This window comes from Convolutriloba macropyga, chromosome 6 (genome assembly GCF_964194025.1).
Source record: "Convolutriloba macropyga chromosome 6, txConMacr16.3, whole genome shotgun sequence".
Taxonomy (NCBI): Eukaryota; Metazoa; Xenacoelomorpha; order Acoela; family Convolutidae; genus Convolutriloba; species Convolutriloba macropyga.
Genome location: NC_134473.1, coordinates 36,770,611 through 36,784,858, shown reverse-complemented (window position 1 = coordinate 36,784,858; position 14,248 = coordinate 36,770,611). Strand labels below are relative to the sequence as shown.

The 14,248-nt window shown below is 35.5% G+C and overlaps 1 protein-coding gene across 2 annotated transcripts in view; it reads right to left on the bottom strand.

Moving 5' to 3' along the window:
* The window catches only part of LOC142341654 (E3 ubiquitin-protein ligase RNF10-like), a 323,897-nt gene that overhangs the window by 25,823 nt on the left and 283,826 nt on the right, over window positions 1-14,248 (bottom strand). For both annotated transcript variants that reach the window (XM_075392772.1, XM_075392773.1), the window contains exons 2-6: window positions 8,237-8,627; window positions 7,781-7,977; window positions 5,460-5,663; window positions 5,063-5,220; window positions 2,312-2,605 (exon numbers count right to left, since the gene is read on the bottom strand). In XM_075392772.1, coding sequence (XP_075248887.1) covers window positions 2,312-2,605; window positions 5,063-5,220; window positions 5,460-5,663; window positions 7,781-7,977; window positions 8,237-8,627 — 1,244 coding nt within the window. The remainder of the gene's footprint in view (window positions 1-2,311; window positions 2,606-5,062; window positions 5,221-5,459; window positions 5,664-7,780; window positions 7,978-8,236; window positions 8,628-14,248) is intronic.

The following is a 14,248-nucleotide window of genomic DNA, read 5'->3' as shown; positions in this document are numbered from 1 at the left end:
ATGAATCTTCAACAACTAACACACTATCCTTGTTAGAAAAGCATATATCAAAGCCTGTAACAAAAAAATATGTACAACGTAACAAACTTCACGGCAAATGCACGCAAAAAATTCATCAAAGTATTCCGAAAACAAATGTCAAAACCAACAAAACCATTAGCAGTAAACTAACCTCATTTGCCTCATAGGAAAGCAAGACCTGTCAACAATGAGACAAAAGGACCTTACGACAAAAAAACTATAAAACAAGCAAATTTTAAAAGAGTGAATTGTTGTCAGACATCAAAGGGGGGTTGCACTAGGGTTGGGGGATTTATGGGGGCAACGGTGGGGTGGGGGTTGTCGCACCCCTGAACTATGTGCTGATTTCTGTATTTGTGTGTGTGTGTGTGTTTTGCGTATGGGGGTGGGAAGATACAAGGTATGGTGGGCTAAAATTCTAAGAATCACACCATCACCATGAGAATACGTGACCAAAACAGTTTCTGTTAATCGCTTACCTGGAGACCACTGAGCTGAAATGCTCTAAGTGCACTTAATGCCCGCTGGGCGCTACCTGTTTATCCCATTTTTGAGGAAGAAAAGTCAAATGGGTCAAACACAAAAGCAGTCAAGCAAAAAATTGCAAAAAAAGATCAGGTGACTATTATACGCTACTTTTAAATTGTTGCTTGTGATCAAAATTTGATCTCAAAAGCCGAAAATTTGTTTTAACACCAGTATCTCTCTCCAACTTTGAAACAGTTTGAAAACTCAGAACACATAACTTTTTGCGTTTTGTTTTTTTTACTATTCCAGCGTGATTAAGATATAACAATTCCAAAAGTAAAGAATTCCCATTTAGAAAAAAATTGAAAAAAATGTGAACAGAACTTATGAAAAAATGCACCAATCTAATTAAAGTTCTTTGATTGGTAACAACTGCATTAATAAAGAAATAGACGTTGCAGTTGAAACAGAGTAATTAACCACTATTCCTTTTTCATAATATGAACCTTCAGAACATAGCCGGCAGATTGCCGGAAAATAGCAGCGATAGACGCTTGTTTCCTTCCATGAATTGAAATTACTAAAGCATTAAGATGGACAGATCGACCACCAGTACTTTAATAGACCACTAGACTGGGCTAGATTTGGACTGTCATTATTATGAGACACATGTGCTCTACAAGGAAAAAGCCTTCATAGAGCTTTTTAAAAATTAATATTCGATATTAAAACTCAAGAATCTAATACTCAGGAATTAGGGTACATAAGTTTGGCACTACTTAGATGCACACTATTGACTTTTAATTAGTAAATGTTCATAACATTCAAAGTTCCATAAGTGAGTTCAGAGGTCATTTTTTTGAGTGAGAGTCACGCAATTGACCTAAAAGCAGAAATGACGCTCACTTATTTAAAACAGCCGGAAACAACTCGACGGCGTGTGCTCCAAATATTTAGACTCTAAAACAACTAAAATCTCATGGCAGTAAGCGTCAAAGCAGAGAATACAACAATCTTAACTCAGATAACAAAAACAAACCGATTAACGTCGGACAAATTGCTCTCGAACGTTAGGAGGGACAATTTCATTAAGGGGCAGTAGCTCAGATAAATGCTTTGGGCGAAAACGTCCCACCACTGCGGCACTTCAACCCCAGACTTCTGGAGGCCCCGACAGACGCATTAGCCACTCGGCCATCGGGTCCTTGTTATTTCCGCTGCTACAATTTATTTTAATTTTAGCAAAAAAACGTTAGAGAAGAGTCAGAGCAATGAGATCCCTCAAAAAAGAAGAGGACAAGCGTGAAAAAGTCATTTGGGATGTCAAAAAATGGTCAAGTAAAAAATTTGCATAAAAAAGACCAACACGTTCACTAATAGCTTCAAACTTCGTTCGAGAGCAATCAAAAAATCGGCCAAAAAATAACCAAAAAATTAACAAAACTTATTTAAGCTTTAAATTTTTACAATCTCTTTTCGCTCCACTCCCTAATTTTGTTCCACTCAAACCACTCCAACTTTTTCCACGCGTTTCATTTCCTGCTTCAAAAATCCTTCCAATAAAACTGCTTAATATTTTGATTAATGAAACTGAAAATCATAACACCTCTTCGAGTCATAAAAAGACACTTCTCCAATACTCCTCTTCGAGTGGTAATATAAAGTAAGCGCCGCAATAGTATCCCGATGATTAAGATGAGAGCTGCTATTGCTGAGTGCCTTACTATCAGCCCAATCCAATCTCATTTAGTTTAGAAATACCGCACTTAAAAATTCTCTGCTAATGGGCGAAAAATCAATAGGATAAACTTGATGGTTTTACCTTGAGCAAGCATTTAGCCGTGAAAGCATTTGCAAATATCATCTGACCATCTTCACTTTGATAGAAGAGATACTTCTCACATATACCAATAGCTGCGCCAGTCCCACATGTGGTCACGGAATTGTTTGCCCACTTCGAGGACGCCTTACTAGGAGGCAAAGGGTTCAAAGGCACCTCTTCTTCGTCTTCAATCTCTGTGCTAGGGTTTCTTTGTTTCTCCAGTTTTGACCGCAAATCTACAATTGTCTGCTTTGTTTTGGATATTGCCATGTCGATAAATTTTACCTCGTCCGCCTTAAAACAGATTTCAGATTCGATAAATTTTCCTTTATGAATGACACAAAAGCCAATTTAGTTGAATTGCTTTCTATACTGTATATAAAGTAATTGAGCACGCAACATACACCCAAAGTCTTGTCATTGTCATATTTTGTCGTAGAACAAAATTCATTTCACTGGTATTTCTATAGAAAGTGAAAAAAGTTGATACGTGACTACCACGTTAAAATATTTGGATCTTTTGTGTTTGTGCCTCTGTGCGTATGAATATAGCCGACTACCGTCAGATGAATAGGTGCTCTCAAAGGATAGGGGGGAGGGGGGCGGGGGTCAAATTTGAGTAAAGGTGGGGGTTCAAGATCACCCTTTAAAACATGAAAATCCACCTCCTCAAGAGTTCTTCGTCAGCGTTCCTGAACCGTGAACTTAGAGCTCATTAAGGCTTTAAAAGAGCTGCTCGTAGAATTACTACCCTCGGTCTTAAACAGTTTATCCCGTTTTTGAAGACGGAAAGTCAACTTAAATCACTCAGGCTTAAAGAACGTTCGAGAATGCTTTCCAAAAGGCCAAGAGAAAACTGCAGAAAACAGAGGTGGCAGATTGCCAGAAAATAGCCGCAATAGCTTCGTAGATCTGCAGTCTAAAAAAACAGTAAAAAAAGACAGACCAAAAAAATTAGTCTTTTCATTGAAGGCTGAGATGTTAAATTTTGATTAAGAATCTGTATAAGTTATTGCTGCTTCTATTAGCTGCTCTCAAATAACCTTCATTTAGAGTAACACACACCCATTTGACATCATCTCTTTGAATTAAAGTAAATAAAAGTCAATTTCAAAGTGAGGAAGTCATTTTTGAGAGTGAGGTAAGTCAAGTGTGACCAAAAATTTAATCACAAGAATGAACAAAAAAACTCACTCCACTAAGAGCGAAAAATGACGTCACACACGCACTTCAATTGAAATTGCATGAACGAATGAACAAAAAAGCAGATTTGAAGTTGTTGGGACGTCATATGGTCGTAACAAAAATCGCGACGAAATAAAAAAAAATAATAGCCGGAAGAATTCCGGAAGCGACTCGAAGATTCAAAACTTCAAAAAGAAGCTGAAGCCATTTCCTTTTGTATTAAACCATTAAATCATTAACTCCCCAGGTCTGATCTAAAAATTGGTGAAACTTAAACCACTGTCACTAAGAGAAACAAAAAGCAGCAAAATTTTATACCATTGAAAGTTTCGTAACGTTAAAAAACTCCGAAATAAGGATGGTCAAAAAACTGATAGGCTGAAAAAGATTCTGAAAAAGATCGTGAAAAGCAAACCGCAGATAAAAAATTAGAATCTAGGTTAAATTTTGCAAAAGTGCTCAAATTTAAGACAAGGGGATCCACTACAATTAGAATTCTAATCACTGCAAAAGCAACAAATACTTATTTCTTGTTGTATATATGCTAGACAACATGATTTCATCCTGTTTCAAAAAATAAATTAATCATAGAAGAGACATAAACAAAAACATTTTGCAAAAAAAGGTCATCAAATTTTTAAGAGTGTATTTATGAAAAAAATTTTAACCGTTTTTCAAAAAGGTAACACCAAAAAATGACTTCATTTCTATTGAAACAAAATTAAAGCCCCTCATGTTGCACAAAAAGACTATTTCTAGTAACTAATAGCAAAAACAAACAAAAAGATGAGAAAAATTCTCAAAAAACTACCAAGATCGGATTAGCATATGTACAATTTTACAGAAAAAAATTACATCGAGGTAGAAAGAGGCATTGAGTATAAGAATTCTGAAAAGTAAGTTGCCATATTAACTGATTTTTGACAAAAAGACAGCTAAACGATCCTAAAATAAAGAAATTAGAAAAAAGCCAAAAATTACCTAAAAAATCATGAAATATGACCCAATTTTGAACTTGAAACGCAATTTCAGGCAATGCAAAAAAACTGTGGTATCAATTCCCGAGGTTTAGATTTCAATATAGCATCGAATAAAAATTATTTCCACAAAAACCAAATTACAAGCAAAAAAATTGGGCCACTTAGACGAAGAAAAAAAAACGTCTAAAAACGGTTATCTATATGTGCCATTCAGTCAAAAACTACTGTTCAAAGTCAAAAAGTCATTCACAAAACGCAGCGCATGATCAAAAAACTTCTCTCACTCAGAAAAAAATAGTTCACACGGCAATTTTACTCACTTTCGTTTTAGGTCAAAACATCGTCTGAACCAATAGTACTTCCGGTAAAAAAAAACCTTAAGAAAACCAATACTCTTCGAGTCGTAAAAAACCAAGAGAAGGCCAACAATAGCCCCAGCTATCGCTGTGCGGCTATTAATAAGACACACACATTTACAACAAGTATTTCAAACTTCGTTCGAGATCTATAAAACTAAACTCAACGGTTCAAAATTTTCTTTCAAATAATTGATGTAGGCTTATCGTTAAATCAGTTAGATGACTACCTCGTTGGTCTCGTCCTTGGCTCGAGTTTCGAGACAGTCCATTACCGGTTGGTAGACCAACTGAATTTGCTGCTCAATGTCTAGTTTGGTGACTTTGTCTAAGTCAACTGCACTAGTCGATACACTCGAGTTAGCCTTCACTCCCTCCGTTTCTTTATCTGCAAACAAACACAAAAATATACCAAATGTAGACTAAATTAATTCTAAAAATTTGCCCAAAAACTAAGTAATACTGCTTCACTCATTCCCAAGAACTGTTAATGACATATGATACTGAGCACGCCAATACACACGAAAATAAATGTTTAATGGTCTCAGTTCATAAAATTCACGTTAATTTAACGTCTCCTGTTACCATAAGAACATGCATGTTTAGGGTGATTGAAAAAAAACTAACCAATCACACCATCGCCAACTGACGTCAGCTGGGCCACCTTGGGAGTGACCTTGATAGAGTTCCTCAGCCTGGTCATGAGACAGAGGGTGATTGAGTCCCCGATTTTGAACAACTTCTTGTTCAGACTCTTCACACATCTCAGGTCCTTCTCGGATACCGCGTCAAAGCAGATAGGACACTTGGCCCACTTCTTCTCAGAAAGACCTAAGCAGCCGAAATAAGAACCTTTAAAATGAGCAATTAGAACTTACATTCAGAACTTGTATATTGCCTTTTCTCCTCCATAACTGTGAAACATTCTTAAACGCAGCTACCATAACAGATTCCGTAAACATTGCTGGCAGATAGCAAGTGGATAGCCGCGATGTCTTCATAGGTCTGCAGTCTCAAATTTTTTAAAAAAAATAGGGAATTTTTCTTCTGAATAAGTGTTCAGATGTTATTTTAAGAATCTGTACAACTGAACAACTTATAGCTTCGTAGATCTGCGGTTTCACAAAGATTTTAAATGCTGAGATGTTATATTTTGATTTAGGTATCTGTTTAACTTATTGCTGACGATAAGTTATTGCTGACGATAAGTTATTGCTGACGATAACGAAAAATCTTGACGAAAAAACATTGGACAAGTCCTGGCCTACAATTCACAGAATTTTCATGGATTAAACAGAAAACTAGATCTAGAAATGACTAGGATTGGGAAAATCATTCAGAAAATATCACGATCAAAAAATCGAAAAAACAGTAAATCAGAGTCAAAAGCGAATTTTTGTTCAAACACAATTTTCGCACTGAACTTTAAAATTCAGCGAAAAAATTTAACGGCGCAAAACCACTCGCTTTTTCACTACATTTCCTGTTCGGCGAGACCAAAATCCCTACTCCCATTTGACTTCAAAAATCAAAATGTGTGAAAAAATCTAGCGTCCCAATACAATACCATAAATTGTAAAAACAAAACAATAGAAGACCAATAATAGCCACAGCTATTGCGTTCCGGGTATTAAATATGTAAGCACGAGTAGAAATGTGCATTTTATAATTGATACTGCTTGAAAAAATGTTTGCATTTTACTTCAAAAGATGTTTATAAAATTTTTGAAACATCATTGAAACATTGAAATTGCTTTCGCAGTCGCTATCTTAAACTTAGGGCTCCTAGCTTACCTTGCGGAGGCGTTCAAAAAACACTGCCAGTATTTTTCTTGACAACCTTATGTCTTATCAGCAGTTTTCGTGAATCGCTAACTTAAAGACGAGTACGGCCCTTAGAGAACTGCAACATGTTAATGCCCTCCAGTTTTACCAGTTTATCTCTTTCTCAAGACAAAAACCAGTAGTACAAAAAAACTGCATGAAACCAATAGGACTAAAATAATTGCTACAAACTTTGTTTGAGAGCATTTAACAAATATTCTAGCTACATTATGAAACTAAAGGGAAAGTATTAAAGCAACCGGCTAATGTCGGTTCTGCGGCAACAGCCTGCAATTGGAGACACACGAGAAAGCAAGTGCCACTCAGCCATCGCTTTTACAAACATAGCCGGTAAATTGCCGGAAAACAGCCGCCGTTGACCCGCTTGACAAAGATTGGGATTGAAACAGAAAAAGAAAAAAATAGAGATAAATTGACAGAATTTTTCTAAGTGTCAAAGTGTTCTTATTTGATGTGTGTAAACTGCATATTCGGTTAGATTCTAGACACTTATTACTCTTTATTCAGCTTCCAAACTGAAGGCCGGATTAAGCATAACACAAAGGTCAGCTAGCAATCACTTTGATAGCCTAATGCATTATGACTTAATGACAGCGCTTTATGTTTATCCCGTTTCTTTTGATTTTGCTCTTTTGACAATTTTCACTACACTACGTAATTCAAAAAGTGAAAAAATTTAAAATCCATTCAGTTGAAACGATGAGTGAAGTAAGTCAGAAGTCAAGAATGAACATAAACCGACAAATGTCGGAAGAATTGCTCTTGAACGACAGGCGAGGCAATTTAATTCATGGTCTTTAGTCTAGATCAATTTTTCTTTATGGGTGCAAAAAACTTTGACCCCACCGGGATTCGAACCGCTGCCCTCTCGATCTATGGCAAACTCACTACCGACTGCGCTACAAGTCAGTTAATTTTGCTATGCTGCAATTAATCATGAAACTGTGTAAACAGATCTTTAAAAAAAACAGCGCCCCAATTTTCTTTGAATTGTAAACAAGAGAGCGCCTAAATAATAGCCGTTGAGAGGCTGCCGGCGGCTATTAAACAAATTACTACGCTGACTATATATTAAGAAATTGATACCTAAATATACAACTTACAAAGCAGTTGCAAGACACACGAATAGCAATACACATGTCCACACTTAGTGATCTTAGGAGCAGTGGGTTTTTCCAAACAGATGGCACAGTATGAGAAGTCTGGAGTGAGTAGCTGAACTTCCACCACACCCTCCCAGTCTATAAAGGTGTCGGGCGAGATTATATCTTCACAGGACTCGTCCACCACAAATTTACAGCTAAAATATTTGCAACATCGTTTACATTCTACGCCTTCAAACCATCATCTCTTCGTATTCTCATTCTCTTTCCTCGTGTGATCTTGGCTTGATCAAATTTATGAACTATGTTTCATATTATATTAACGTTTCATAAAATCGTCTTTCATATAAACAACGTGTTTGCATCTGATGTTATATATGCAAAATCAGCATGTATTATCTGTTTTCCAAGTAACAACAAACTAAGGTTATGGAGGTCATTTGATGTGCTACTTACTTGGCCTGTATGAACTGATACTTGTCGTATGATTTCTTGTAAACCCCTCTAGAGTGTGGTACAAAGGCCATGTACCCACCACCGCCGCCACTGTAGTAGTAATCATCAGCGTATTCATGTGCAGAATTCGAGTATTTGAAATTTAACAAGTGAGACAAATTAGTCTTTCTAGAAATTCGAAGTCCCTCAATCTCATTGTTAAGTTCAGTCTCCTCATCGATCAAAACCTCTGGCCCATTAGCGGCTGTCCTCCTAGAGCGACCTATTGGTGTTGACAATGATGATGAATTGTCGTTTCCTCCCGTTTTGTACAAATGTTGTTTGTAATTGGTCTTAGTTACGTGGGATCCGTTATTTCGGGTGTAGTTCTTGGGTTTCCGACCTCCTAAATCTAAAAATTAAACGTTCTCAACGAAAACACCTTATAAAATAAACTACGCAGAGAAGGCAAAGTACATGACTTGCCCAAACTTTACTTACCCAAAATTCCCAAACAGAGCCTGTTGGATCCCTCAAGCTTTAGCACGAAGTAAACTAAACGCCAAGAACGAAGTCAAAGCGGTCCGACAAAAAGTTTACAAGAAGAAATAAGGTCGTAAATGTTGCTTTCAAACAATGTTAGCCAGTGTTCTTGAGTTACAGGACTCTAAAAAGCGAAAAGCTTGCTTTCATAAGTATTTAACATGAACCCAAAAATATTATTATCAGCTTGAACGCTCCGACAATGCGGGTCACCAAAAACCAAAGCCTAAATACAAAGTTATTTAGCTGAAGCTTGAAACAAAAATCACAGGGGAATATATTTTAAGAGGAAACAAAAAACTTTAATTACTGAATACTCTGTTGAACTTAAATCATGATAAAAACTATCAAAAGGGTTTTTTCCTAAAACGTCTTGTAAACAAAAACAAAACCTGTAAGTTTAAATTCTTTTGCGTTATACACGATTTTGATTGAGCCTCATCGGTTTTATCTATAAATCTTAGAGAAATTGATGACTTCCGATTCCAAATTAACTGTTTTTCGTACCCTGTATTTTTCTCAGCCAGAACATTTCGGTCATAAACATTGGTAATGGGGCTGAAGAAGTTACAATAGTTTTAATAAATAATGTTTTCATGTTAATAAAGATCATCGAAAGCGAACCCGAAAATCATTAAGGAAACAGCAGCTCCACGTCAAGTGTATTCAGTGAAAACCTTCCCATTTCAAACTATTCTTCGCCGTGTCGTAACACTGTTTCAGAGTTGCAAAGTACGGGAAACTTTTTTTTAAATAACTCACATCTAGATTTTGTGGCTTAAAAAATAAACAGGAGAAAATTTCCTCAATTTTCAAGGTTAGTCTTGCAACATTAAACGCTGTTTTGGTAATTTCTACAAAAGAATTAAAATAGCATGTAGAAGTAAAATTAATTAGGCAAGTTGTATAAAGAAGAGGTAAAATCAGCTTAAACGAGTCATCTAGTTGAGAAACTCAAACATAGCAGGACAAGTCCTAGAAAAAAATTCAAGCAAAAGCAACACAGAAAATGCAATTCATACGATCAAATTGATTCCATAACTACTGAAATTTTCTGTTAAAGATTAAGCAGACGTTGCAACACAATTGAGAAATGTTAAACTTGCCATTTGATGCCTGTAGTTATAAAGCAGTCAAAAATCAAGTTGAACTACACAGGTTGAACTAAGAAGCCTAATGACAACCCACACCACATGATAAAATTATAACAAAAAACCGTACAGAGTTAGCACAAACTAGCAAATGTGATCTGGTTATCCGAAGCAGGTGGCGTTTCAGTTATTCCAAAGCATGCCGATTTTTCGTTAGAAAGAACAAAAATTGAGAAAACAGAGCAAAAAAATTATAGTAGACTAATTTAGGACAAAGAAGCAGTAAAATGTCACATTGGGTAGAATCATAACATAAGTACAAGAAGTGTCAAAAGACAGGCGTTGAACTTCATTATAGAGCATTTAAGACTATTAGAGCATTTCATTGTTTTGCTCAAAAAGACGAAACGTTCATCAACAGTGAATTGAAAACTTTTTTTAGATATAAGTAGAATTCGTTTACTGAGAAAACGAAGTTAAATTCATAAAAAGCATAGAAAGACGGAGCAGTTGAATTCCGAATTGTTTCAAGTGGCTCTAACTTAAAACTCAACAAAGCTGTCAACAACAGGAGGGAAACAGAGCAAACTAGAGAAAATATATCAAAACAAAATTTAAAAACAAATGTTCTGTTTTGAAAATCTTGACGTTTCTAATCAGTTAATCTCCATGAGAATAAATGAAACTGAATCCACTAAAAACTGCCTCTCTTCAGTACTAATTGTCATCATTATTGATAATCAACAGTTTCAACAAAAACAAATTCTTTTCGAAGTCAAAAAATTATCAGAATTATAAACAAAACGGACTACCGTCGGGCGAATTGCTCTCAAACAACCTGCGAGTGGTTGGCTTTCTCAGTAGCTAGCCACAGTTTAGTGAGGCTAGGTTAAGCTTAATTAAAGAGGCGTGATGTGAGCGCTGCGGGTGGGTGGTGAGCTGTGGGCAACGGTGGGAGGGGGTCTATGGCTGCAAGGAGCCCTTAAAGCCTGAACCATGTGCAGGGTTGGGGTGGCGGCAAAGTGAGGGGCGCTGACGTGGAGTTCGCGTGGGGTGTCAACCTCTAAGAACCAAGCTTCACACTATAAGTCTCTAAAACAGTTTCTGTGAATCACATACATGATGACTAATGAGCTAAAAAAAAACTCTAAGAGCAATTATTGCCCACTAGGCTCTACATGTTTATCCCATTTTGGCGACGAAAAGTCAGATGGGTCACACGAAAAATCGCATAGAAAAAAGACCGACAGGAATAATATAATTGCTACAAACTTTGTTTGAGAGCAATTAAAAAGAGATCCACACAGTTAAAACTAGGTACTAATGGAACCAATTTGTTGATTTTTAATAAAGGTCGTGGAGAAGTCGAATATTGAAATGTCGATAAGACTAAAATAAGCAGTCAAAGCACGGCAAGTAAAACCTCGCGTAAATCTGATTTATCTTTTTTCTCAGAAGTAGCCGTCCGCGCCCTGAAAACAAAAGTTTTTTTGTTACCTTTGCTTTCTCAGAGATTACCCGTTCTGCTACCTGATGTGCCTCCCCGAATTTGACTTCCAATTGACCCCAAAACGATCAAAAATTATGAGTTCTTTGAAAAAGACTGCACCCAAAAACAATCTAAATCATATGAAATTGGAATTCAATAGATGATTGTGCAGTCGAAGTTGCTTATAACAACTCATATTTGTTTGTTTTATCAAACGACACAAATATGAAAAACATAACCGACTAACGTCGGGAAAATTGCTCTCAAACGACCGGCGAGCGGTTGACTTCGTCAGTAGCTAGACAGTTTAGTGAGGCTAGCTTTAGCTTAATTGAAGGCGTGTGAAGTGAGGGTAATAGATGATAACATCACGCCACATAACAGCAGCTGAAGCGGCATCAACAGAGAGAGATAGAGAGCTAAAAAATGAACGATAAAGAGAAGGAAAGAAACCCCAACCAACAGAGAAAGAGCTAGGAATGTTTTTTCCATGATGAGAATCGACTCCGCAACTTCTAGTTTTGTAGACTTGTTAGTAATTAAATCATAAAGAAACCCAATAAAAAATCCACATTTCGTCAAAAAAATTCTAAGCCATTTTTGTCTTTGGAGTTCTGTCGTGTAACCCATCTGCAAGTTTCTTGGCCAGTAATGATTGTTAAACTCACAAAAACAAACATTCAAAAATTTTAACGATAGCAAATTTTAACAAGCTCTTGATCCAGTCTTTTTTTAGTCCGAAATAGTTTCACTGCTCATTAAGATCCTTGAACTTGGAACATAATAACTTTCCGAAAATTTGAAAAAAAAAATTAAATTTTACAACAAAATGCTAAAACTTGAGTTATTGAAATTTTAATAACCATCCTATTACCTCTATAGACTAAAAATAGCTGAATATCAAACCTTTGAGGAGGTCCCTGGTCCCCTGGTGCCGGAAAAAATGAAAAAATTCAAAAAACTTGAAAAAATTGCAAATGTTTTGATTATAAAAATTGTTTAAACTCGTGATATTTAAATGTTGAACAACATTCCATTACATCTATAAACTATGCAGTAACATATTATCAAACCCTAGAGCAAATGCTTTGATTATAAAAACTGTTTGAACTCGTGATAATTAAATGTTGAACAACATTCCATTACATCTATAAACTATGCAGTAACATATTATCAAACCCTGGAGCAAATGCTTTGATTATAAAAATTGTTTAAACTTGTGATATTTAAAAGTTGAACAACATTCCATCACATCTATAAACTATGCAGTAACATATTATCAAACCCTAGAGCAAATTCCATGGCTCTTTAGTCAAGAGAAACCTAAAAAATGACAAAAAAACTCAAAAAAATTGTAAAATTTTATTTAGAAAAATTGCTTAAACTTCTGAAATAAAAAATCCGAAAAAATCCATGATAAACAAAAGACTTCCAGTAACTTATTATGAAACCCTAACGGAGGTCTGCTGACCCTTGAGGCCCAAAAATACTGAATAATGTCTATAAATGTCAAAAAATTGAAAAAAAATGGCAAAAATTGTCAAAAAATGCTAAAATTCGTGATGTTAAAATCTTAAATCTAAATGGATGTTAAAATCCATTACATCTAAAAATCATACAATTACCCTTTTTTCAAACCCTAGAGGAGGTTCCTTGGCTCTTGAGACTGAAAAAACAACCTAAAAAAAGACAAAAATTTCCAAAACACTTGAGAAAAACAAATTTTTGACATTAAAAAGTTGGAAAACTAGTCCATGGCCGACAAAAAATGTTAGTACCTTTTTATCAAACCCATTAGGAAGTTTTCTGGCCCCTGGGTCTGGAAAGACCAGAAAAAGGGAGAAATGTCAAAAAATTTAAAAAAAAATTGCATATTTTGTCAAAAAAAAAGCTAAAATCCGTGATTTTAGCAAACCATTCCATTACCAATAGAAACTATGCAGTAACATATTATCAGACCCTAGAGCAAATGCTTTGATTATAAAAATTGTTTAAATTTGTGATATTTAAATGTTGAACAACATTCCATCACATCTATAAACTATGCAGTAACATATTATCAAACCCTAGAGCAAATTCCATGGCTCTTTAGTCAAGAGAAACCTAAAAAATGACAAAAAAAACTCAAAAAAATTGTAAAATTTTATTTAGAAAAATTGCTTAAACATGTGATAAAAAAAACCGAAATAATCCATGACAAACAAAAGACATCAAGTAACTTATTATGAAACCCTAACGGAGGTCTGCTGACCCTTGAGGCCCAAAAATACTGAATAATGTCTATGTCAAAAAAATTGAAAAAAATGGCAAAAATTGTCAAAAAATGCTAAAATTCGTGACGTTAAAATCTTAAATCTAAATGGATGTTAAAATCCATTACATCTAAAAATCATACAGTAACCTATTTTCAAACCCTAGAGGAGGTTCCTTGGCTCTTGAGACTGAAAAAACAACCTAAAAAACGACAAAAATTTCCAAAACACTTGAGAAAAACAAATTTGTGACATTAAAATTTGGAAAACTAGTCCATTGCCGACAAAAAATGTCAGTACCTTTTTATCAAACCCATTAGGAAGTTTTCTGGCCCCTGGGTCTGGAAAGACCAGAAAAAGGGAAAAATGTCAAAAAATTTGAAAAAATTGCACATTTTGTCAAAAAAAAAAGCTAAAATCCGTGATTTTAGCAAACCATTCCATTACCACTAGAAACTATGCAGTAACCTATTATTAAAACCCAGAGGAGGCTCCTTGACACCTAGGGCTAATAAAAACCAAAAGTGCTTAAAAATTTTCAAAAAGCTTGAAAAATTTATGCAAAATAGTATACATTTGCGTGATTTTAGCGAGCGGTTGTTCATCAGTAGTTAGAAACGTGGGGGGGGGGGGGGTGCACCGAGGGTTGATGGGGGGT